The sequence below is a fragment of the Marmota flaviventris genome, chromosome 20 (genome assembly GCF_047511675.1).
Source record: "Marmota flaviventris isolate mMarFla1 chromosome 20, mMarFla1.hap1, whole genome shotgun sequence".
Classification (NCBI taxonomy): Eukaryota; Metazoa; Chordata; class Mammalia; order Rodentia; family Sciuridae; genus Marmota; species Marmota flaviventris.
In genome coordinates, this window is record NC_092517.1 from 13,627,707 (window position 1) to 13,654,518 (window position 26,812).

The 26,812-nt window shown below is 49.2% G+C and overlaps 1 protein-coding gene across 1 annotated transcript; it reads right to left on the reverse strand.

Annotated features, from left to right (window-relative positions):
- Window positions 1–2,837: 2,837 nt before the first annotated feature.
- Window positions 2,838–26,812, reverse strand: Ssuh2 (ssu-2 homolog). Its single transcript, XM_027931747.2, has 12 exons — window positions 26,785–26,812; window positions 18,351–18,446; window positions 17,900–17,981; window positions 16,122–16,251; window positions 14,900–14,960; window positions 13,683–13,807; window positions 12,247–12,309; window positions 10,612–10,697; window positions 9,952–10,044; window positions 9,326–9,431; window positions 7,422–7,529; window positions 2,838–3,228 (listed from the first exon to the last, which is right to left on the reverse strand). Exons 1-12 carry the CDS (start codon window positions 26,810–26,812, stop codon window positions 3,082–3,084), a joined length of 1,125 nt encoding a protein of 374 aa, XP_027787548.1. The 3' UTR covers window positions 2,838–3,081.

Below are 26,812 nucleotides of genomic sequence, written 5' to 3' on the forward strand. Positions count from 1 at the left end.
TAAAAAGATCAAGGATGTTGTTCAGTGGTAAAGTACCTGGGGTTCAATTCTCAGCTCAAAAAAAAAAAAACCCCAAAATATCCAAAGGATAGGGAGACATTGAAAACCTGAAGGTAAACTAGCAGAATTCAAGCTACTGTATGTAGAAGCTTCTGCAAGGGTCTAGCTACTAGAAGTCTCAAAATAAAAGGGGTGGGGATGTAGCTTAAAGTTAGAACATTCCTAGTTTCAATTGAAGGAAAGGAAAGAAAGGAGGGAGTGAGGGAAGGAGAAAGGGAAGAAGGAAGAAAGAAGGTAGAGGAGATATTGAAAATCCGAATGTAAACCTGCAGGATCCAATCTACTGTGTCAAGAAGTTCTAGAAGGTTCTAGGAAATGGATCTAGAACTGGAGTTGTATTTGCCCTGACTGCAAAAACACAGTTCTTTCATCATTTATCCATAAAAGCACTACCGAAACTACAAATTGAGTTGTTGAAGGCCAAGGCACTGAGAATTACAGAGAACTTTGAGGGGAATAAACCCAGAGTATGGGGGGGAGATGTCCCTTCAGCTTTCTAGGCAGTGACCCTGCCACCTGGCAAACATGCACACCCCATGCACACACACTTGCACCTACACACACACACTCTCTCCCGTTCCAGACCCTGTGCCTCTCCTCAGAGCCACAGGAATCCCAAGGTCAGCCCAAGTTCTCATTTCTAATCATCAAAATATAGCAGAATAGCAACCTGCAACCCCAACAAACAAAGGGAAGAGAAATGCAGGACTTAGGAGAGATAGGATATCATTTAGGACAAAGGACATAGGATTGGAGTGTCCGCTGTTCTACTCTCTACCCCCAGTGACTTCAGCTGGGTCTAGGGCTACAAAGTATCAGCAAATCCGCTCAACAGTAGGGAGCAGCAGAAATAGCAAATAAGTCCAATCCTGGCCATAGCGAAGAGCATGAAAACAGGAGGATCCAGTAGCAAAAAATCTGCAACTGGCAGGAGGGCCCACGGTCCATTTGGGTTCTGTTCCCAAATCATCTCAGCTAAGGATTCCTTGGCTGGTGGCTGGCTCCCGGTGCTTGCTGCTCACTTGAGAGCCCACTTCATTCTGGCTGGACTGCTCCTGTTGGGTTCCCAAGCCAACAGTGTGTAAGTGCCATTTGGTGTCAACCTTGACATTCTCAGCACTTCCTTTATATCCTAAAATAAGATGTACATATAGACCACTTATATACCATTTTATAAAAAGCAAGTTAATGACCAAACTTAAATATAAGACAGAAATGAAAAGACAGTCATTTTTTAAAATACATGTATTTCAATCTGTAAAGTCACGTGAGGACATTCCTATTATGAAATCGGCGGATGATTATACACACTGTTATGGTTTAGATATGAGGTGTCCCCCAAAAGCTCTTTTGTGAGATAATGCAAGAAAGTTTAGAGGTGAAATGACTGGATTATGGGACGTGTAACCTAAACAGTGGATTAATCCACTGTGCAGTCCTGATGGAGTCAGAAACCACCCCTCCCATCCTGGAACCTGCTGCTCTTGTCAACAAGCAGGACCTGTCCGTCAGGTCTTTCCAGTGTGTGGCTCAGTCAGGCCCAAGGAAACAGCAACATCTAAACAGTAGCCAAGTGGTTTATCAGGGATGCCCAGGGAGATGGTTTGTATCCCCTTAACATCTCCCAACCAGGCCTCCCAGATCCACATGCATTCCTAGGGTGGGTTGAGCCGGTAGAGGGCAGGATGGCTGCAGCTTGGACATCAAGACAGGATACCAACTGGCCCTACCCAGGTCGGCTGCTAGAGGTCACTCCCTCTGTAGCATCTTCTTCTGCATCCAAGGCAGGAGTCACCAGATGATAGGGGCCTTCAGTTCCCTACAACCATGTACACAGAGACCAGCGGAACACATCCTCTCCAAAGCTGACACGGCACTGTGTCCTCAGGGCATCCATCCACCTTCTCAGCCTTGATCCACCAGTGCCTGCATGCAGGGCACACCCAGTTAATCTTGCTCAATGGGCAGGTTCCATGGCTGCCACCTGTGGCATCAAAAACTGTATCTACTCAAAATCACTCTCTAAACTCCTTTGCATGGGCCCCAGGCTAGGGATCAGCAAATAGAGTCTCAGTCCATCCAATGCAGCCTGTTTGTTCTCTGGTTTGGGAAAAATCTGTATTTTTTTCAACTGAGGCATACACAAGGAATGCGCACCATCAGAGCTGCCATGTTGGGAGGAAGCCCAGGCTACATGAAGAGGTGCCTCAGCCATCCATCATCACCAATCACCAGATGTCTGAATAAAACAACATTTAAATGGCTTCAATCCTTTCCTTGGGCCACTCCAGCCTTGGAATCTTCCGGGTGAGGTCCCATATCTCATGGGGCACAAATAAACCATCCCTAAATTCCTCACCCATAGAACAGGTAGTAAAACATGGCACTACATGGATTAGGGGCAGCCAACTTGTATGTATCTTTAAGCATTTCAATAATGTTCACTTGGCATGAGGGTCACACTAGATGCAGCCCTGCAGAACCCAGATAACAGAAGGAACAGCAAAATAAAGCCACGAGCTCCACAGGGGCATTAGTCTGGACACCAGAGGCAAAGCCCCTGCCATTTAAATTATTTCTCTCAGCCAGCCTAGTGGCGCACGCCTGTAATCCCAGGAAATCAGGAGGCTGAGGCAGGAGAATTGCAAGTTCAAGGCCAGCCTCAGCAACTTAGTGAGGCCCTAAGCAACTTAGCAAGACCCTCTCTCAAAAAATAAAATGTGGCTCAGTGGTTGAGCCTCCCTGGGTTCAATCTGAGTGCCAAAATATGTGTGTGTGTGTGTGTATTGTGTGTTTCTGTCATTTGTTCTAAAGAAATGTGTGCAGTTGTATTCTTGGAGGTTAAATATGGATTTTACCAGAGAACAGTTGATGCTTGATAGATGACTGAGTTTTCTAGAAGGATATTCAGGGTTTGTGTGTGATTGTTCAGTTCAGCCAATGCAGAGAAAACTCAGAGACCTCAGTTGTCCTCCTGGGCAAGTGTGAATGGTGGGCTCTGGGGACAGCTGTGCCACTGTGTCAGATAATTGTACAGCCACAGCAGTAGCGTTCAGGGTAATCTGCCACATACACCTGGTGGTCGGTGCCATAGATGTAGTAGACATAAGTCTTTCCTTGGTACCAGTAGTGAACTTCTGTGAGGGGGATCAACTCGATGGTCTGGCGCTGAGGAAACAAATGGCCACAACAAAAACAAAAACTTCAGTGTTCTGTTCATGTCACTCACCTGCTCAAGAATCTTCAGTGGCTCCCTACTGCCTATGGAATAAAGTTCATTCTCTGAAGTTGGCATGCACTCTAGAGTTGGTGCCTATATCCCCTATCATGCTTCTTCCCATAATCTAAGCTTTGGGCCAAATTGATGCCTCATCTTTAGCCACCATCCACTTCTGAGTTTCACCAAGCAGGACAGAGGCATCTTTGGGGAAGTTCTATGGTACATGAAAAGCTATCAGCGAAACACAACATCTTCCAGAGGCATTAATTTTTAGTCAAGGTGCTAGGGGAAGGTGGAGGATAAAGTGATTTTTTAAAAAGATTTATATATTAAAACAACCATAGGGATAGTAGGGAGGCATTTATAAATTCTGAATTAAATTTTAAGATAAAACATTGGTACCAAAGAAACTTCCAAGTTTGGTAGGCTGTGTCGGGCTATGTCCTCAGACCTCCCTCCCCACCACTGCCACAGTTTCGGATTGACCCTGCCTGCAGCAGTCTTCCGCAAATGTTCCCTTCTTTTTATAAATGGGGAAACAGAGGCCCATGGGCTCATGAAGTTTTCGGTGTGAATTACCCCAGTTCAAGCCCTGTCTGCTCACCAAAGCTGTATTCATTTAAGGCTCAAATTCCCTCACCCTACATCTGGTTTTGTTTTGTCTTGTTTTGTTTTGGGTACCAGCCCTTTCTGGGGGACTGAACCCAGGAGGACTTAACCACTGAGCCACATGCCCATCCCTTTTTGAGGCAAGTTCTCGCTACATTGCTTAGGGCCTTACGAAGTTGCTGAGGCTGGCCTCCAACTTGTGGTCCTTAGCCTCCTAAGTTGCTGGGATCACGGGCATGCGCCACCATGCCCAGCAACATCTGCCTCTTTTTAAATGCCCCATAATAGAATGTGGAGTGCTCTCCCCTGACCACAGAGTGGTCCTAAGTCCCACACTAAGATTTGGGGATGCCAAACACAGGGAGAGGTAGTGTGACTGGCCCAGGGTCAGTCATCCACTACTTGCAGGGATTTCTCCCTGCTGGGAAATGAGCCCAGAGCACTCCTTTGACTAGCTGATGGGACAGAGGCCCTGGGGAAAGGGGCTGGGAGGGATCTCAGGCTCAAACCACACAGCATCTTGACTTCTCTCTGCACAGGAACAAACCTGACCCAGGAGAATGGGGCAGGCGGGGGGTTCAAGAAGCAGGCTCTACAACTAAAAAATATTTTTTAAAAATTAAAAAAGAAAAAGAAGCAGGCTCTCAACTCTTACTAGAAGAGGAGCCAGAGCAGTGTGCCAATGGGGAAAGAAGAGGGGAATCCGGGTCAGGGAGGGAAATGTCTGTTAAGCTCTCTTTGTGATCGTGCACCCTGTTTCTCTGAGCCTCAGTTTCCTCCTCTGTGAAAAGGGAATGAAAACTACTTCACAGTGTCGTTGACACAACCAAAGGAAATCCGAGGACTGAGTTTTCTTCTCATGCCGAAAACTGGTATCCAAATCATGACTTTGGAAACACAAGACAGAAGATTTCTCTTGAAATTTCATCGTAAATGGTCCCGACTCAGGGGCATGAGGAAATGAGAATTGACATCACTGCTCAGAAAGCCTGGACAGCGGGGTCAGGACCCCTCTGGCTTCCAGAATTTTCTACTAAGATCAAAGAAGAACACAGAAACACCATCCCCACCTCCACCGGCCTCTATCTATTACAGGATTGATGGGTATCTGACTTTGAGACCACAAATTGCTCAAGAGATCAGTGGCCATCAGGTGGTCATCTTGTCATTTGATGGCTTGGCCATGCCCCGTAAGAAACAGATCCCAGGTTTCTGCGTCACAGCCGTGGCACCGCGCAATGGCAGATGTTTCCACATGATTAGATTCCACCTGCCACCTTCTGCATCTTCAGTAAAATGTCAATGTGAATCTTTATCTTCGGTTCCAGGACCCAAGGCCGATGGACAAAAATGTTTCACAGAATTGATCTCTTAAACTATTATGTTCCGTTTTAAACATCGCCCGGTTGACCCTTTCTGGCTCCAGAATTTGTCCACAGGTGGTTCATATCACGGGAGGGGGGGGGGGGGAGACACGACCCAGGAGACTCACATTGTATGATCTTAGGCAGGTGACTGACCTCTTTTCCTTGGGCCTCAGTTTCCCCTGCTGACCATCCAAAGAGGACTCAGATTTCCCCCTCTTGAAGTCGCTGGTTAACACCAAGTCTCCTCACTTCCTTAGAGCCTGCCCATTCCCAGTGGAGATGCCTCAAGATTTGGGGCTCTAATTGTAACTAAGTCATAGCTCACCTGTACTGTAAGAGCCAACCGCCTTGAGACCATTCAGTAGGTTGTCCTCGTGCCACCCCCTCCCCAGGCTTCCCCCAGTCTGTTTCACCACCCCTCATGTCTGGTGTCCAGCTGTCCACAGCCCCATGTTCCCGAGTCCTGACCTGGAGGTACAGAGCTCACCTCCTACACAAGGGCAGATAGTGCCTGGGAAGATGCGTCCAATGACTGCACATTCCCAAGAATACAGTCCACTCCCTTGCCTGCAGGTGGACAGGCAAGGGGTGATTTCTGGGGGTGATTTAAGATTGGAGTGGGGTCACAGAAGGCCAGGTTGTCACCTGAACTGGGACCTTTTCTTGGCTTCTTCCTCCCCCCCACCCCCCCTCCTTCTCAGTTTCCCCCCAAAATGATGTGCATGCAAGTCCTCGTCTCCGCTTCTGCAGAGCCCAACCCAAAACAAGAGCCAATGCCTCTCCTTTGATAAGCAAGGACATCGAGGCCCAAGGAAGGGAAAAGGGGGATCAAAATCACGATTGAGTGTCAGAGCTAGGAGGAGGTGCTAACCCCATAAGTTAATCATCCCTGCAGCACCAGGTCCCATGAAAGGGGATCTAAATCCCATATCCCGCTGGCAGGAGACACACATACCAAGTCAACAGTAGCTTTCTGAGTGACTACTAAGCTGCTGTGTGACCCTGGCAAAGTCCTTCTCCTCTCTGGGCCTCCTCTCATTTATGGGAAAAGTCATGCATTTGGATCAGAAGCCCCAAGTGACCCTATCTGCCCACGCGAGGCTCATAGCTTTGTTAGGATTCTGTTGTGAATATTTAAAAATTTGAAAGTCTCATGTAAAAATATGGACATGGGAAAGTTTAGACACTCTGGGCACTGTGCCTGCACAAAGCTGAGGGGTTATTGGCCCCTTTAGATGTGGGGCTCTCCCATGCATATGACCACCTGCATGATTTCAAAGTTCCCTTCTAGATCCCAATGGCCCTTGTTAATTTTTACTAAATGCATCCTTTTCTCTCATGCAAAAAAGATAGATGTGCAGAGAGAGAAAGAGAGGTAAGAGAAAGGGAAGGAGGCAGTATAAATGTTCATTGCAGAGGGGCTGGGAAGAAAAGGGACATTTCAAGCACCAATTGCCAACCACTTTAAGCAAAGTATCTTCTCTCTGCAAACCCCCCTACCCCCAAGGTGGTGTACCAGTGAAAAACTAGACTCAAAGGAGGATGAAGTAGCTGGCCCAGGGTCACATCAAGATGCAGAAGACCCAGGGTCTGACCCTGACCGCAAGGTGCAGGCCATGGTTATCACAGGAGCTCCAGAGCCAGACTGCTCCAAGCTCAGTTACACCCAGAGAAAGGGCAGGCACCAGCACCACCTAGTGGCCACCATCAGCCTATGACCTAATTCTCCAACCCATTCCTTTATCTGAATTCCAGGGAGTCCCAATGTAAATCACACTAGGCCTCTTGTGTGCGTGAAACCCTGCCAACAACTTCTGATGTCTCAGAATAAAACCCTCAGCCTCTCTGGGTAGCCTATGGTCCTGACCATTGTGTCTGCCCTATTAGCCTTACTGGTTCAGGTTGGCATCCAGGTGTTCCTCACCTGCGACTCCTCCCCTTGGCCTCCTGGTTGGTCCACTCTGACATTCTCAGGAAGGCCTCCAGGCAGAGAAAAGGGCTTAGGTTCCCCTTTTTGTTGAGCTCAGGAAGTGCTCAGGCCTGGCCCCGGGAGCCTCCCCTTCAACAGCCCCAGGTCCAATCCCCAAAAGGTCACCGGCCCCAGGAAGAGAAGTCAGAGCCAGGCAGCCCCTCCAGGCCTCACCCCAGGTTCCCTTCCAGCTCACCTGCTGTAGGATGCGGGCACAGGAGGCCAGGGAAGCGCTGTGCTCTGTGATGCCCCTCTGGGAGGCCAGAGAGATCTCCCTCAGGGGGAAGTCAACAATGGGGTACACCTGGGGGACAGAGAGAGACCAGTTCACTTTCTCAGATTCAGAGCATTAGAACCTGGAGGTTCGGAAGACACTGGGACTGAACTGAGCCAGACAGAGGAGGAGGCCCAGAGAGGTAGTGGGGGAGCCCAGGGCCACACAGGAAGCCTCTTTCCCACACACACCTTAGAGGCCCACGAAGGTCAACACAGAGAGGAGGAGATCTGTGATCAGGAAGAGGACCCCTTCACCTGAAGCCTACCTTCCCCCAGAAAACCCTTGCTGAGTGCCTACTGTGTGCCAGACATCATGCTAGGGGCGGGGAGGCAGTAGGGACCACATTTGCCTTGGTCACAGACACAGGTAGCTGGAAAGCTCACTTGAGTGATTTCTCACTCAATACTGGAACTGCCTACTGAGTGCCAGGCTCTGTCTGCCAGCCTGAGGATGTGCTGAAGTCACCTCAAGTAGCTTTCGGTCTGCCAACAAAGTCCCTGCAGCGAGGACAGCAAACATTTTTTTTAATATTTATTTTTTAGTTTTAGGTGGACACAACATCTTTATCTTACATCTATGTGGTGCTGAGGATCGAACCCAGTGCCCCGTGCATGCTAGGCGAGCGCTCCACCACTGAGCCGCAACCCCAGCCCACATTTTTTTTTTAATAATTGTGTTTTTTCTTTTTTTTTTAACATTTATTTATTTTTACATGGTGCTGAGGATGGAACCCAGTGCCTCACACGTGCTAGGCAAGTGCTCTAGCACTGAGCCACCACCCCAGCCCTCAGCAAACATTTTGTGCAAAGGCCATGACAGGAAGGCTTTGCAGCCCACATAGTCTGTTTTAACTCAACTCTACCCCAGAAGCAGGAACACAGCCAAAGACAATAAATAAACAAATGGAGAGCTGTGTTCCAATAAAACTTTATAGCCAGGGATGGTGGCACATGCCTGTAATCCCAGTAGCTTGGGAGGCTGAGGCAGGAGGATCGTGAGTTCAAAGCCAGCCTCAGCAGCTTAGCAAGGCCCAAACAAACTCAGCGAGACCCTTTCACTAAATAAGATATAGCTGGGATATGGCTCAGTGGTTAAGCACCCCTAGGTTAAATCCCTTGTAAAAAAATAAATAAATAAAAACCTTGATTTATAACAGCAGGCAGTGGGCCAGATCTGCAGACCTCTGGGCTGTAAGATCCTTCGTGCTCTGGCTGTCAGGCCCAGGCTTCTCTTTCAGCCCTGCTCTCTGCCCTCCGCCATGCCCAGCTGTCCCCTGGCTCCCATGATCACGCAGTCTACTCCCCAATGCACTGGGTGTGCAGGTTTCTACCCAAGGTCCCTTCTACAGAGAGGCCTTCCCTGACCCCAGCGAAGGCAACTACCCTTCCCAGCCTGCTCCCTCACCCTTCCTGAGTGTTCCACCATAACCAGACCTACCACCACCTGGCAACAGCCATTATTTCCCCCTCCAGACTGTAAGAGCCCTGAGGACAGGACTTTGCTTTTTTTCTTTTTTTTTTTTTGCCATGAAATCCCCAGCACCAGACCACTGCTTTGTTTGTGCACTTGAATCCTCAAACCTCGTGGAAGAGAAAGGGGAATAGATGGGGAGAGGAGTAGAGGAAGGAAGACAGTACAAAGGGACAGAAACAGGGACAAAGTGTCCAGGACTGAAATTCAACTGGGAGCCGGCAGCCCCTGGGGTCCCAGAGCCTCTTTCCTAGCCTTTCCCCACACAGCCCATCTTCCCATCCAGCTGCCTCCTGGTGGAGGGGACAAGGAACCCCACTGCCTTGGTCGCCTATCCACAAAGCCCTCCTCACCGCTGAGTTTTCATCCCTAAAGAGGTTTTCTCCCTTGGCCTTCGCCAGCAGCTCCCGGGGGCAGTGGCGCTGGTGCTGGGACAGGAACTCAAACACGCTGTTCCTCCTAGAAGCACATGGGAGTGGGATGATGCACACGGTGTGAAGAACACGGGCTTCGGCATCAGGCACACCTGGGCTCAAGGGCGCATGCGCAGATTGGTAGGCTCTGGGAAAGTTCAGGGCCTCTCCCAGCCTGGGAGCTCCCCTGCAGCAGGAGTCCAACAGGGGAGCCTGAGGGCTCGGCTCTGTGAGTTATTATTTTATGAGGACCCAGGTGACACCCTTAATGCCTTGGAGCACTGACTTCCAGACTGTAGCTTTTAGGGCCCCGGGATTCTGTTCCCTGACACAGGCACTTAGCTGTTGAGGGACTGCTGCGTACAGAGCGGTAAGGTCAGCATTTGAACTTGGGTCCTTCTATTCTAAATCCTGTGGACACACCACCCCACGCAGCCTCTCCCAGGGAACTCTTCCCCTTCTATGTCCTGGCAGCTCCCTGCTCCATGGAGTTGCTCTGCAGCAGCCAGGCTGGGACATGTCCTCTGCCACCTCCTTGAAGCCCAGCACTGAGCTCTGCCACCTACCACATGACGACCAGCTGGATGAAGTGCACCAGCCTCCTCTGCCCCTTGCAGGTGGCACACGTCTTGTTCCCCCCTCCTGAGCACGTGCTGCACCTGCAATCAGTCATGGGGTTCTGGTGACTTCCAGAGGTCCCCATCCCCAAATCCTTCCTCAGAGAGGAAGATGAGGATGGGATTGCATCGTTTTTACCCGCCACCATCTCCCCACCTTACCTTGGTGGCAGGGTGTCTTTGGGGACCTCCCCTCCTGGTCTGCTGGGTTCTTGGGCTTTGCCCTCCCACCCTACTTTGACCAGCTTAGGATGCCAGCCTGATCAATCATTCCATCTCTCTGGCAATGATAACTGATACAAGCAAACACAGGACCCAGGTGGATGCACTGAGACCCATCCTAAGACAACTATTGAGATTATCAGGAAAAGAGCATTCTTGTCTACTGGGATTCCTAAGGCTGAAGCTACCTCCACCACTCCAGCCTGGTGACATTGTTGAAGCCCCTGGATCCAGCTCGACCTGAAGCCATCCCAGAAATACACCCCTATGGACATAGCAGGAACAAGAGGCGCCTGCCCCCCTTCTAGATGAGCAGAGGGTAAAAAGCAAGAAAGCCAGCACATGAGACCCTTGGCCTGCATGCCATGGACACCCACGGACTCTTACCTGCGCCTGCCAGAGCCCGAGCACATCTGACACCTCTGGGGCTGCCTGGCTTTGCGCTTGGCTCCACTGCAGGTCGGGCACCTCACCTAGAGACACATCACAGCCTCAGCCCCACTGACTCCTGGCAGCAAGGCCAAGACCCTCCCAAGACCAGCCTGGTGACGTTAGCACAAGTGACTCCCTGCCTCCTGGGCCACAGTCCCTTCCAGTTACAGCTTTCAAAGACTCCATGTCCTCAGTTGGGGATGTTTCTTCTGAGACATCAGCGTCCCCTCCTTCTCTCTGATTCCCACAACCCTAGAGACCTTCCCCAATCAAGTGTGGACAGGGAGCTGGGAGCAGAGTGGCTGGCTGGGGACCTGGTGTTGGAACTGGGGGCAGGAGAGAGGGAGTGGGGGAGATCCCTTTTGACAGTGGCCCCAGAAGTGGCTCAGGCATTGCCCAGTGAGAAGCAGGAAGAGCAGGAGTGGAGGAAGGAACAGAAAGACCATAGGGAGGGTGTCCTGGGACAGCCAAGGAGGCAGGTAGCAGGGATGAGGACACAGGAGGGAACAGAGAAAAGCCAGGCACAGGCCACTGCTGGAAAACACAGTGTGTGAGTGGGTGGGAGGTCAGCACCCATCGGGAGGAAATGGGCCACGGAAAGGGTGGAGGGCTGACTGGATGTATTTTAGGATGAAGTTGTCAGTAGGTGTCCAAAGATCAGACTCGAACTGCCAGAGCCGAGAACACATGGGGAGTCTGGTTCTACTCCCAGGCACGGCCCTGAAAGTTTCAGAGAAGACTGATGGCCCAAGAGCCTGGTCGCCTGCTCCAGGCCTGCACTGGGCTGGATTCAAACTCAACCCCACTCAAGTGCCCTGGAGCCGCAGCACATGACCTTATTTGGAAATGGTCTTTGCAGATGTCTTTGGTTAAGACGAGGTTCAACGGCCTCATCCAGACCAGCCTGGGCCCCCCTCCAATGACTGGTGTCCTCAGAAGAAAAGATGAAGATGAAAAGACATCCCAGTTTTTTGGACAACAGAGGCAGGGACAGCAGTGCTGCAGCCACCCAGTAGGATACCAAGGACTGTGGGCAGCTGGGAAAGAGGCATGGACAGCCTCTCCTTCAGAGCCTTCCAGAACACACCTGCCCGTGCCTGGGTTTTGCAATTCTGGCTGCCAGAACTGGGGGACAATGGATCTCTGTTGTTTTAAGCCACCCAGATGTGCTAATTCGTTACAGCAGCCCTGGGGAACCAGTACAAGGCACCTGTCTACCTTATCGATCAAAGCCCTCATCACCCTGGGCTACAAATGCTGATGGCTTGTCACTGTCCCCCACAGAGGGTGTCCCTGATGCCAAGGACCCCAGGTCTCAGTCCTCTTATAGGGCCAAGCAGTAAGCAGGTGCTTAGTGAATACTGGGAGATGAATCGGACGGGAGAGAACACTTACAGCTAGAATGTCAAACTGTGAAGGTCATTAGAGACGACCCCAGCTAGACTTCCCATTGGACAGATGGAAAAATGGAGGCCCATAAAGGGAAGATGATGCACAGGGAGCCCCACAGCCCCAGCCCAGCCCTCCTCTCCCATGTCCCTCCCTCCCACACACAAGTTCTCACTCACCAGTGGCCCACATGTGACTCACCATGCCGGACCCGTGGCAGCCACTGCACTTGTACCGCCCATGCCCATGACATTTGTGACATTCCTGAAAGTGAGACGCTCTCCTTAGGTCCAGTTTCCCAAGCACCAGCCCCCTGGCCCGTGATGTCACCATCTTGAATAGAAGTGCCCATTGAGAACAGGGATAGGAAGACAGGATGAGGAAGGTACGGTCCTTCCCATTTGACCAGGATCCCCAAAGGTTTTCAAGGCCAAGTCATGGACCCTGCGTTATCACTGCCTGCAGGCCCCGCCCCCTCCATCCTGTGGGCCAAGAAGGGGGCTCTCAGAGTTTACTCTGGGCTAACCCACACCCCACGACTTCCCACCAGGCTACACTGCAAAGTCTGATGACATCTGCCTATCATGGCTAAAAGTGATCTTCAGGAAGAGGGGCCACACAGAATGGACGCCATGTTTGTGAAAGGCCACGAGAGCGCTATTGGAACTTCATCACTGAATGAAAATAGCTTTTCCACCCTCGAAAAAAAGAATGGAATGTTTTTTTGACCTTTCTGCGACCTCTTCATCTCATAACTCTATAAAAACTCAGGAGAATAAAATTACATATTCAGTCAAGTCCTTAGGTGAAAACAGGCAGGAATTAGATGAGAAGAAAATATAAAATACCTGTTCCAGGTTCCCCTCACTCCATGCCATGATTATATTTCTGTTCTGGGGATTGAACCCAGGGGTGCTCTACCACTGAGCTTCACTCCCTCCCCAGCCCTTTTTTTTTACTTCTCGGCGGACACAACATCTTTGTTTGTATGTGGTGCTGAGGATCAAACCCAGGCTGCAAGCATGCCAGGCGAGCGCGCTACAGCTTCAGCCACATCCCCAGCCACCTCCCCAGACCTTTTTAAAAAAATACTTTTTAATTTGAGACAGGGTCTAATTAAGTTATTGAGACAGGCCTCAAACTTGTGATCCTCCTGCTTCAGCCTCCTGAGTCATTGGGATTACAGGAATGTCCCACTGCACCCAACCATGATGATATTTCTATCAAACAAGATGGAAGTGAAATTCTGTTTCCCTATGACTTCCAAGAAAATCCCAATAATGTTTTTGACTTTTATTTCATGTCATTTTCACTCACCCCTCCAGTTATTTTTGTCAGATCAAAAAAAAGAGATACAAATACACTCAAATGGTCTAGGAATGTTACTGTTCACTATTTAAGGCTGGGGACAATTCTGAAATTGCTATGTGAAGACTCACTCCCTAATTTGTGTGGAATTATGTATGAAACTACATTCCATACCCTGGATGTTCTAAACGGAGGCTTATTTATACCCACAAATGAACCACCAGGCTGGATTGGGGGTTTCTTTTCTAAAGGGATAAAGTTAGAAGAAACTTTCCACACTTGAAAAATTAGCACAGAGAGAAAGGCACGTGTTCCAATAAGTACATTACCTTCACCAGTGAAGAATGAGGGACTTGGAACTTCTTGGTGTCCTCCTGAAACATTGGAGGGATCTGGACCTTGATATCCCAAAGCCTGGGGGAGGTGCCTCTTTGTGGCCCGTCTACTGAGTGGTCTACAAAAAGGAACGATCATCAGAGCAGCCAACAGCATGAGAAATTAACTTCCATTTATTCAACAAACAACACCAAGCCATCAGTTCATGCCCAGGCATTGGGTTAGATTCTGGGGCTACACAGCTAGGTATAAAAAAGCCCCCTTGGAGACCACGATTAAGAACTCAATCTGTAGGGCTGGACAGACCCAGGTTTGATTTCTGGCTCTACTATTTCCTAGCTGTGTGACTCCAGGCAAGTTGTTTAACCTCTGTCTCTTTTCTAAAATGGGGCTAATAGTGGCACCTATCTTACAGGAGTGTAGAGAAAAATAAATATAAAAATATATAAAATGGTTAGCACAGGGCTCCCAAATACTGAGGGATTAATCAATACCAGCTCTGATCCTTATCACCACCATCCCCTTCACCATCCCATCTTCCTCCTCTCTGATCACAGAGAGTCACAGCATACAACCTCAGTTTTATGTCATGAAATATGATAAGTTCTTTGGGCAAGAGTTGTATGAACAGTTGTAAGAACTCAGAAGATGGACCTATCCTAATGAGCAGGGGATGGCAAACAAGAAATCCTGACAGGCTTCACTGAAGAGGTGACACATGAGCTCCATCTTGAAGAAGGGACCAGAATGGCCCACCCGAGAACAGAGGCAGGACAGAGTCTTCCCAGACAAACAACCATGAGCCTCTAGTGGGGTTCAGTGGAAGGTGGGAGGTATAGCTGATGGGGGTGCGGCACAACAGTCTTGAGTCTTAGAGGGGCTGGGGTGGCACAGGAGGCGGGCAGATGCCAATCACGTGTCTGGACCCTCCTGCCAGCACCAGCCTGCAGCCAAAGCAAGCCCTGGACTTCCTCAGGCCTCTTGCAAACCACTTCCAGGAGGCAGGATGTACTTACTGTGGTCAATGCAGGAGAGGCTCCAAGATCAGCATCCACCACTCACCCCCATTCTACAGGGAATGGGGAAACCAAGGCTCTGAGCAGATGAGCACCTTGTTCCAGGTCTGCTGCTGAGCCAAGCCCTGAGATTTTCCACCAGCCCCCTGCCTCGTTTGCTACCTGTCATACTGATTTCAAGATGATTCACTTACTCGTAAAAGGTTGAAATGTCCACTCGCTTATCCTGGATTCACTGAAGGTCTCTAGTCGATACTGCAGAGGGTGGAAAAAGAGCACTTTCACATTCCTGTTCCTATGAAGACAGAGCCCATCTGCCAGGGTTCGTTGAAGACACCCAGGCTCCTATGCATGGTGCCCTCTGGTTGCTTAGAACAGGCTGGCAATGGTGATTTTTATTATGATGCCCTGAGACATCTGCAGAGAACTCGGGCAGCCCTGGGAAACCCCCTGACAGGCTCCCATTCAGAACCATTTCAGGTCCCCAGGAATCTCCACACAGAAATGTTCTATGAGTCAAGTTTGGAAACAGTAGTTATCCTTTAGATGCAGGCCACTGGAGTACACAGTTCTGAGGGTCCCTATTAGGAAGAATTTGTCTGACTCATGTCAAAATTTTCTTGATCCTCATCCACAAAATCTCAGAATTTGGCTCCTCCTTTCACATGTAAGAAAACAGACTCAGAGAGGTCAGTTGATTTGCCCAAGGTCAAACAGCTCTAAAGTGGCCGCTTCCTCTAGATCCCTGATCTAGCTGCTCTGTGTTTCTGCATCAATGTGTGCTCATCAGAGGACAGCTGTGTCCATGACACTGAAAAATGTGGACAGAAAAGCTGTCCCTCTTCCCCTTTCAATGCAGAAGGAGACAGAAATGTGTGCCAGAGGCAGGATGGCCCTGGAGTGATGGATGAATGATCCTGCAGTGTGGACATGATCTGGGAGAAGCAGAGCTGGGGTCAGGGTAGCCAAGGACCCTCTCTCAGCCCGCCCCTGGTGGAAGGCTGGAGTGAGGCTCTGGGATGAGCAACCTGGGTGTGGACTGAGGCTCCGTCCCTTCTACTGCATGTTCCTGTGTAAGTCACTTTGCTTTTCCGGGACTCCCATCTTCCTCTCCAAGCTGTTGACAACAAGGCTAGAGTGCAGGGTAGCCAGGAGAGTGTGGCAACACACGGATGCCATGCGTTTCCATGAGGTGCAGCACATCTGAATGATGATTGAAGCACTCACTCGCTTCATTATGATTCCCAGGTACAGACCAGAGATAGAGCAGAAGGGATTGGACGTCGCTACCATTCACCTGCTACCCCCCCACCAGGACTCCTTGCTCCTGGCTGGCTTCCCATAAATATCCCCTGTCCCAAAGTCCCCAGGCCCCAGCCCCTTAGCCAGGGCCTCCACTAAGCCCAGCCCCCTTACCCTGCAGAGAGTCTGCTGCCTCAGCTCCCGGATGATGAGGTCATCTGCGGCTGCACTGCCATAGCAGCATTTTGAGTTCACGAAGCTGAGAAGGGCCTCACGGGCCACCTCCTCTGTCACCACAGGGACTCTGATGGGGACCAGAGAGGTAGAGGTCTGGGAAGGGCCCTCAGGCTCATCCAGGCCAGCCCCCTCCGTGTACAACTGGGCACCAAGGCCCAGAGAGCAGGGAAGAGTCCTGAGGTCAACAGTGGTAGTGAAGCCCCAAGGAGTCCAACTGGGGACAGTGACCCGAGCAAAAGAGCATGAATGGATGCCCAGGGCGAGAAGTGGTAGGTCTTTCTAAAGGACAGCAAAGCCATGTGAGTGAAAGTATGTGGCTCAGGAGAGGGACTCAGAGAATCTCAGAACATCCACACACACAAAAAAGATGAGGCTTCTGCCCTAAGAGAACTTGACCTTGACCTTGACCTTGACTGGAGGAGCTGGAGCAGCAGAGCATTGGAGGATAATGACGGGGAGGGAGGCAGATCTAGGGCCCATCCTCTGCCCTCTGTCTGAACAGCTTCCCCTCCTCCTGGAAAACCCTCTCCTGAGGCCAGGCCACGTCCTTGGCTAAGCTCTTCCTGTCCCCACCCCCTCCAGTAAGAAGGAGGCCTCTCCTTCCTCTGCCCTCATATCTTCCTCTGCTAGATCTCCGTGGCAACCCTGGAGCCATTTGAACCCGACATGGACACCTGGTGTTTCCAGTACCCACCAGACCCAGCACGTGCCTTCAGATCAGTGGGCAGCAGAGATGCCATGGGCTGCAGAGGCCAGAGGCAGCTCCACAGAGGAAGGGTTTGTACTGGGCACAGAGGCTGGGCAGCCCAGAGGAGAAGGTGAGCTGTTTGTGGCTGCAGGAGGCCCAGGAACACCCAGGAGACTCCTATCTGGCAGGCCATAACTGCCCAGCTGGGAGGCTGGACCCAGAGAGTGGGCAGGGGCCCCCTGGGGCTTCACCTTCTTTCTGCACAAAACTGGCTAGAAACCCAGAGCTCTACCCCAGAACTCTCAAAATCAACACAGGTAGGCCGTGAGGGGTCTAGCCCCAGGGCTTACAAACTCCTGCAGCCAAGGGCCAGCTAGCAAATATTTTAATTTCATGGACCACATTGTCTGTACCTCAACTGCTACACTTTGCCATCAGAGTGTAAAAGCTGCCATAGACCATGCCGGATGAATGAGTGTGACTGTGTTCCAATAAAGCTTGACTTATAAAAATAAATGGTGATGGTGGGGCGGGGGGATGTGGTGGCACATGCCTATAAGCCCAGCAGCTCAGGAGGCTGAAACCAGAGGATCACGAGTTCAAAGCCAGCCTCAGCAAAAGCAAGGCACTAAGCAACTCCGTGAGACTCATCTCTAAATAAAATACAGTAAAATAGGTCTGGGGATGTGGCTCAGTGGTTAAGTATCCCTGAGTTCAATCCCCAGTACCAATAAATAAATAAATAAATGGGGGGACTGGATTTGGCCCACAGATTGGAGTTTGCAAATTTGTGGTATTGATTATGATTTTTAAATCTGGCTTTGTAGGCAAATGACCTGAAAAACCTGGTAAATGTAGATTGCAAGGCTCCTTCCCTGGAGAATCTGGTTCAGCGGGTCTGGGATGAAGAGAATCCATCCAATGGATCCCAATGCACTCTCCGGTTAAGACACACACTCACACACCCCAGCCAGAGGGTGTTCACAGGGCAACAGTGACAGGTGCAGACATAGAACCCCAAAGTCACCTGTGTTCCAGGAACGAGGACCAGGAAGGTGGTTCCTGGGGTCTCACCGGGGCTTCCGAGGGTGGGAAGAATATTTGCTGCCCTGGAGGAAAGGGAGGAAATAATCCAGGGGCTGCACAGTGCAGCTCCAAGGAACAGATGTTTATGAGGCAAAAGGAGGAAAGCCTGGCTGAGCGTGAGCAAGAACATGAGGGAAAGGAACGGGCGTTTGGTGCATCTGATGCAAACAAATGGGGATTCCAAAACCAGCTTCATTCAGTCTGTACGCTGGGCTGTAGTCAGGAACGTCCATAATCACAGGGCTATGCCCCACTTCTGCCCGCTTCCACCCAACCATGATGTGAGGCTTCCCAGCCCCACCAGGAGAAAGAGGAGCTACCTCAGCACCAGCCAACCTGTTCCAGGATTGTCCTCACCAACCAGCGTGAGCCCCAGAAAGAGAACTTACCACCGCCCCCATGAAGAAGCCAGTCATAGCTGGGCAGCCTCTCCAGGAGTTCAGCAGGGGGTGCCAGAGGACTCTCGGCCTCGAAACTCAGGTTCACACCTGCGGAAAGATAGCGAGCGGTCCTGAGCCTTGGAGAAGGCAGGCTGTCCTGCTAGAGAACCACGAGGAGAGGCCCTGAGACTCATGGAGAGGGCTTCTTGGAGTCCAGTCTTCCTGCTAAGTCACCACGCACGTGAGCAAAAACATCTTGGGCCCCTCCAAGCCAGCTGCCTGTGAGTACCACTGAGTGACCCTACTCAACCCTACATGGAGCAAAAGAATCTCCCAGCCGGGTCCTGCCCAAATTCCTGACCCACAAAATCCTGAGATATAACCCCAGTGTTGCCCGAAGGCTCTGAGATGTGCAATGGCTTACCTTGAGCTCCTCCCAGTGGGCAGTCCTTGCTCTGGGACTCCCCACAGACCTGGCCAAGGCTGCCTAGGAGCCACACTACAGTGTGAGGTCCCTCTGCTCAGTGTCCCTCCATCCCTCTCTACCTTTGCAGGTGTCCAACTGAAGTACAAAGACCCTCCTTGCCCTTTCCTTTCATGAGTGTATCCCAGGACTTGCTGGCATGCCTCATGTCACCGTGGTGTCTGCACCTCAGGTGACCCAGACTGACACACGAGCACTACCCCCACCCCCATTCTACCAAGGAGGACACTGAGGCACCAAAAGCTGTGATTCGGCCAAGATCATCCAGCCAGCGGGCGGCGAGTGGCACTGATCCAAACCAAGGCTCCAGCTCTTTCTGGGTACTTTTCATAAGGTGAAACACTATTAAGAAATCATTCCATGTATATCTGCTTTCAGTGCCCCATGGTGACCTGCCAGATGTGGCATGGATCCAGATGGCCCTCAGAGTCCACAGAGGCAAGTGTAAGGCAAGTCCTGAGACGTGATGGCGGGCTCAGGAAGCACCTGCCACACCTTTGCCTCCTGGGGGAATGGAAGGCAGGGACTTCTGATTCTACTTGAGAGGCTACTGCAGAACTCCTGGATCACACAGCTGTGGGGCTAGAGGGGGAACTTAGTGCTATGCCTGCCCCACTGAACGGCTCTCAAAAATGTTCCCACAAGCCCTTGTGCTGGGGGCAAGAATCCCTTGGCTCTTGGAGGAAACTCGGTCACAGGAAATTCACTACGAGGCCTGTAAAGAGCAGGCTGTGGAATGGAGGTGCTGTTTACTATACTCAGGTCAGACTTCCCTACCTGATGCACTTCCCAGCCGATCCCCTGCTTGAAAGCCTACATATCGTTACTTCCACAAAAATAAGAGAATGACATGCCCCATGCTTTCAAGTTTAGTAAAAATGAAGGTCAGACTAATCAGCAGATCTTGTTCTAAATGAGAGCAACCCAGGTTTATCTGAAAGTCAAGGAATGAGGAAGACTGAAATCCTGAAATGTGTGCGGGGGGGGGGGGGGAGGAAAGAGGGGTTGTCGTTAAGACAAATGAACACGGCCCCTCAGCCGCCCCTTCAAAGTTAGGAATGCCCTTGTCCTCTGACATTGAGAAGGTAGTTTTCTCTTACAGGAAACCTACCAATGAAAGTGAGAAGAAGAACGTTTACTGATAAAGAGAGAGTCTTTCTAGGCAGGACCAGGTATGATGGTGATGCAAAGTGACATCATCCCAAAACCTCACATGGAGGCCAGACAATGTACACGAAAGTCCCCAACATGATCATTCTTCTGGAATTTTTATTAAAACCTTGGTTTTCTATACTGTTTGCTTTGAGTGATCTTATGAGCATTTGAAGAAATGCAGCTAGAGGGGACCCTGACAGCAACCATTTGCTGTCAAGAGCCAGGCAGGAAATATTTCAGACTTTGGACCTTATAATGGAGCAAATCACATTTGTGCCGTATAATGAGTCGATGTCTGAGCCATCTCTAGTCCCGTGCCTGGCGTATAAGCAGTGCTCAGTGAACGCCTTGGATTTGAGGAGGGTGGGACTTCCTCTTTCTTTGTGTTCTTTTAAATCAGAGGAAAACAAAGAAAATGTCAAGTGTAGAAAGAAAGACAATCACATCCCCTGGGATGGCTCCTGCCGGCAGAGCAGTCTTGGGGTTGGCTGGGGTATTAATACTATCGTTGACGGGAAGATGGAAATGCCATATGGCTGGGAACCAAACAAAAGAAGCAGGAAGGGGGGAAGAATGAGGGGTGGGAAATTCAGAGCTCTATCCATCAACCAGGAGCCGCCCTAACCTCTGGGGCAGTTGCAATTCATCAGAGCTAAATTAATCTCACCATTATGCTATGTGCAAAAATAAAGGACTCCAGACTGACCCCCAGAAGGATGCGTCATTTCCTGTGCAAAAACCAACAGGCACAACAGGACCGTGGACGTCACTGGCCATTGTGCAACTCCTAACGTAGGGCACTCGGATGGGGGCTTCCAGCCGCGTCACTGTCCCCATGGTGTTGGGCAGTGGTCCAGTTGGTCCACCCCACCCTGAAATAGACATTGCAACCCGTGGCTCACAGAGGAAGGCTGCAGATATGACCTCTTCTGCACTTTCAAGGTCACCAGTGTCCCCCATTTCAGAGAAGAACAAAAAGAGGCTCAGAGATGTGATTTGGCTAAACTAGCTGGCACGTTCATGGCAGAGACAGAAATAGAGTCTAGAACTCAGACCTGACTCCAAGCCCAAAGACCTTGCTACTGAACTTCACTCTGTGTGTCTCCAAGTCTCCATGGCAATGGCATCAAGTGGTTTTTGAGAAAATTTTGCAAGGACATCTGAAGAGGGAGTGTTTCTGCTCACCAGTCGCCAGCTATTTTTCTTTTTTATAAAAGGATTTTTTTTCTTGTGGGGAAGACATAATTAATGGATAACTCCTTTAACCTTTTCTTTTTTAAAATGTCATTGTCTTTCCTTCAGATGAAAAAGGGAATCCATGCCCTTTGCCCCTGATTTCAAACTAATCATCTTAAAAACACTGACATCATGCTCCAATGGCCCCACCACTACCATCTTGCTTTAGTTTGTTTCATAGTTCATCTCCTTTAACAGGTATGACAGCCCCTTTGAGACAGAGGCCTCTCTTGTATACCCCCAACAAAGGGTAGGCATGCAGTAGAGACATACAAGTGTTCTGTGCACAGAGGGTCAAACAAGGTGGACATTCAGCTGGTGTTCAAAAATGCGTTATGACTTGAATTATACTTAAAATTGTGCAAGAAATAGTCTGATGGTCAAATTCACAGAGAAGTTGGGCCTGGTGATACATGCCTGTCATCCCAGCAGCTCGTGAGGCTGAGGCAGGAGCATGGCGAGTTCAAAGCCAGCCCCAGCCATTTAGGGAGGCCCTAAGAAACTGATTGAGACCATGTCTCTAAATAAAATACAAAATAGAGTTGGGGATGTGGCTCAGTGGTTAAGCACCCCTGGATTCAATTCCTAGTACCAAAGCAAAATTAATCAAACAAATAAACAACAATAAAAAAAATTCACAGAGAGAAAAGTAAAATGGTGGTTGCCAAGGGCCTGGGGGAAGGGTAAGGAATGGGGAATTTTTGTTTAATGGGTCCGGAGTTTTTGTTTTGCAAGACGAAAAGCCTTCTAGAAATGGACAGTGTGAATGCCCTAAACTCTACCTTTAAAACTGGATGGGAGCCAGTCATGGTGGCATAGTCCTGTAATCCCAGCAACTTGGGACCCTGAGGCAGGAAGATGACAAGTTCAAGACCAGCCCTAGCAATTTAATCAGGCCCTCAACAACTTAGTGAAACTCTATCTCAAAATAAAAAATAAAAAGGGCTGGGGATGTGGCCCAGTGGTTAAGAGCCACATCAATCCTCAGTAAACCCTCCCCCTCCAAAAAAACAAAAAAAACGCTAAGATGGCAAAAGTTATGTTGCGTATATTTTACCACAGATAAAAATGATTTTAAAAGCAGATTTCCAATGATTGAAACATTATAAAGAAAAAGAAGAAGAAAGAAAGGAGATCTGTTTTGCAAAGAAGAACAAATGAGCAAATGATTAGCCACGATATTTAAAGGACTTCTTGGCGACGCTAAGAAACCTGACCACGGCACCCCCTCATTTGAACCCTGCAGAGGCTCATGATTACTGAACCCCTGAGCTTGACACTACCTAGGCCCCTACTTGGGCCCCTACCTAGGGACAGGAAAAGGGGATTCTCATCTGTCCACATGCCAGGGAAAAAAGTCTTCCTACGTTGTCCAGACCAGGGTGAGGAAAAGGGAGATGGCAATAAAGATAAATGCAGAAAGATGGAAGGCGGGAGGTAGGCTTGCTTGAGGCCAGAGAGAGAAGTGTAGGTGCTTTGGGGTGGGAGACACCAGGAAAACATTTGCAGGAGCAAATGCCCACCATATGGCAAGACCAAAATTCCAAGAGCAAAATGAAGAGAAATGGGGAACTAAGACAAGGGCTCTACACTGGGTAGGTCTCTGCAACTGCAGGAGAAAACGAGGCAAACATCACAATATTTTGTTTTAATTATGAATGCTCATGATTTCTGATTTTTAAAAATTATTTGGGATTATGATTTGCAGCTGCTTTATAGCTATCTGGGATGCAAAACCCATGCACTGGAAAGAGCTCCACTTTGCCAAGATAGGGCCATGGAGGAGGCAGTTGGATTTTCTATGGTCTGTCCCTGCTTTTCCAAGAGTGATCTGTGACTTTGTGACACTGGCATTTGCATTTGCCCTCACTGGTATGCAGACCATTCCTCCCAGCTTTGCTCTGGCTGTTCCTGTCCTTGGCGCCCCCAGGCGCCCCTTCAGTATTTTCTCTCCCTTCCTGTTGTTGCTTTTGCTAGATGGTTTTTAAGAATTCTTTTTTTAAAAACAATTTTATCAGCACATTCTAATTTATACATAGTAGTTCATGTGTGCTCATAATTTGTTCCAACACATTCTTTATAAAATGTCCACTTGGGGTCCCACCAGACTTTGAGCACCGTGAGGTAGGAGGTGTTTGATCTACCCTCATTCTGCAGACCCGAGCTTAGCGCAAAATACCTAGCCCACCAGGTAGTGTTGGGGGCGAAGTCATTTAATTTTAGGGCTTTAATTTCCTTTCCCTAAAAAGAAGTCTTAGGGAATACTGGCAGGAACAGCCCTTAGAGAGGGCTCCACAGCTGACCTGGAGAGCCCTGCTAAGCTCTATACGACTTCACTCAAGCTGTTTATTTCTTACAGGCTCCGCAGGTCAGATGTGCTATCCTGCTGTTAGGAGTTACTGGACCCACCATTCCCTCCAGCAATGTGGCAGCGTGCAGGAAACACTGAACAGGCCCCATGAGGCCATGGCTGACCCAGCAGGTGAGGCCAGGATTCCTGGTGGCTGTGGCTCCATCACTAGGATGTGTGCAAAACACTGAGGCCCCATGTCAGTCATCAGGGATGCTGGCCTCTGGGCCCCTTGTGGGAAGTCCAGCATCCTTTCCTACCACAAGCAGCCTCAAATCCAGTCTCATATCTTCAGCTCAGGATTTTGTTGGTCCTTTTGGAAACAGAGCTGGCCTGTGATCCAAAAGGGAGAGCCCCATCTGTTCAGCACTGGGCCACTGAAGGTGATGGTGGGGTGGCCTCAGGTCAGTCACTTGTGACTTCAAAACCTCTCCTCCTCCAGGGGACCAATTCCCAGAGGTCAGGAGGTACAACCTAGGTCTTATAGGCCAGAGAAGCCCTCTCCTAAAATTACCAGGGGCTCTAATGAAAGCCTCTCTTACTTGAAGAAGCTCTTGTTCTCCATTTTTTGGGAGGGGTGTTCAGTCTGCAACAAAGGAAGTTATATTATAGGACATGGTGTATAAAATAAGGGAGGAGATCTTTCCTCCTGTGCTCTGTGCTAGGACATGGTGTTCTTAGAAATCGAAACCACTTCCCACCTGGGATTGCTGAAGAAGCAGGAGCTGGTTAAGCAAAAGTCGTTGAAGTCACCAGTGACAAGTTAAGCAGAAGAAAAGACTTTGAAGGGCTCTTGTTTTAAATAAGGAACACCCTTGTTCCAAGTAGCCTTGACACCTAAGATCAAGAGCAAGAGTAGAAGAGATGTCACTCCAATTTAAGAAAGAAATATTCTCAGAGATAAGAGGGGGAGACAAGCTCAGCAATGGGAATGTGGCAGCCACTGGAGGAAGGCACCTGCCCTGGTCAGGGATGCTGCAGAGAGGCAGGGAGGCTAAAAGGCCTTCAGGGCAATCTCCACCTGGATGCCACAGCCCAGGATGTCTTCATCCATATCCACTTTGAAGGAAGGAAGTTTTCCTCTCTCTCTGAGGCCACCTATATTAGGGACCCCCAAATTAAGGGATCAAATACTGAGTGACAAGAAGGGAAAGCCCTAAGATGAACTGGGATACACTGCTCACCTTAAAAGTCACATAAGTAAGTATTAGAGTAGGGTCCCCTTCCTGGAAAAAAGTGCCTAGTTTCATAATTCACCCACTTATTTCTAAAATCTTTTCTGGGTGAACCCAGATACCCCAACTTCTGACCTTAGCCCCATGGTGTTTGAAGCCAACATACAGGGCAACCCTATGACAGACCGTGGGCTTGGAGGACAATGAGGGAACCAAATCCTTCATTAGTTCTCACTGAGCCTACCAAAAGGTGTGAGGCCCAGGCAAAAACCTCACAGGTGATAATAGCAGTTTAATTTTTGAAGCTCTGGGGACATCATCTGGTCACTTCTGACAGTCAGTGTTTACTCCATTCATGCCTACTCTGGCCCTGGTGATGTATTAGACACTTCATAACCAATGAATCCTCCACCAGCCCTGCAGAATGACACCATCTCTGTTTTTGTTAAGGAAAATAAAGCTCAGAGAGGTTAAATGACTTGATCCTAGTTACCCAACCATTAGGGAGGAAGAGCTTGAATTGGAATCTACATCTGATGTAGTCCATGGATACTAAGAGAAACTCCAATTATACCTTGAAAAATCTGCTAATGAAAAATGGTTTGAAGATAAAAGATTTCATCAGAATATTTGTAAAATAAACATCCACAAACTGATCAAAATAAGACTATGGACACATCGTTTCAGTAGATCAGAGATTACGTTAGGTCTTCCTCAAATACTTGGAAAAATATCTCTATACTGTCTCCTAGTTCAATATGAAAAAGGAATCCAACAAAATTTAAACTGAGTTCTCTCCAAGATTAGCATAGCTTAACTTTATATTCTATTTCAATCTTTTTTTTTGTGGGGGGGGGGGGGCGGGAGCAGGGATTGAATCCAGGGGCACTTGACCACTGTGCCACATCCCCAGCCCTATTTTTTTGTATTTTATTTAGAGACAGAGTCTCACTGAGATGCTCAGCTCCTCGCTTTTGCTGAGAGGCTGGCTTTCAACTCCTGATCCTCCTGCCTCAGCCTCCCAAGCTGTTGAGATTACAGGCATGCACTACCGCACCTGGCTCTACTTCAATCTTAAAACATACCAACATTAAAGACAATGGAGTGTCAGACCTGCAAAGGACCTTCAAGGTCATCAGGTCCAGTGACAATGACAATGTATTTGTGTCACAGGCCCCTATAGGATTCAGATGAAAGACACAGACCCCTCAACACTCTGCAAATACTACATTTACATGACATCTTGTCCCCACCCTTGGGGTCCTCAAATTAAGGACTCCTGATCCTTTCTGTAGTTGGGGGGACTGAGGCTCTGATAAGTAAAATGACTTGCCCAAGATAACAGAACCCCTTTAAATCAGAACCAGGACTTGAACCTGGCCTCCCAGTCCCCCAGTGTCCGTGCTTTATGTTCTGTCTCATTACCCATTCCAAAACAGTATGAAAAATTTCCTGTTTTAAACATAGCACATTTCTTCCTAAAATACCATTTCCTTCCTTATGTTTTAAATTAGTCTTTAAATTCCATTGTACTTCTGTCCTAGGGATGACAGAATGGGGTCACCGGGGCTGTGTTTCCCCAGCACTCATGAACAAGCAGGCTTTTGCTACTAGGCAGGTCCTACATAAAGACTTTACTACAAAAATTAACCGTGTCTACGAAATTAACCTCATCTAAGAATGTGATCGAAGTAAGAACCCCGATATTCAGGCTTATGTTTGGCTGGGGTTGGGGGGAGGTGAGAGCCAGAGAAAGGAAAAAGAAAGAGCACGAGGCTGCACATCATCCCAATGGGTAGGGAGAAAGGTCCTTGTTAAAAGTTCTTGTTTATTTTTGCCGGTCCTTCCTCATTGTCTAGAAGCACACAATAGAAGAAGAGGTTGCAGGCTGCAAATGAGCTTTATCATGACAGCAGGAAGGAGGAAAAGAAGAAAGTTATTGGCAATGCAGACCCAGACCCGAGACATGTTCAGGGCTGACACAGGGTCTTGTTCAGTGCTGCTACAGAGGACAGGCACCCACACCATCCCTGACCCTCTACTTACTGTCGTCTTCACTCAGGTCCCTGTCCAT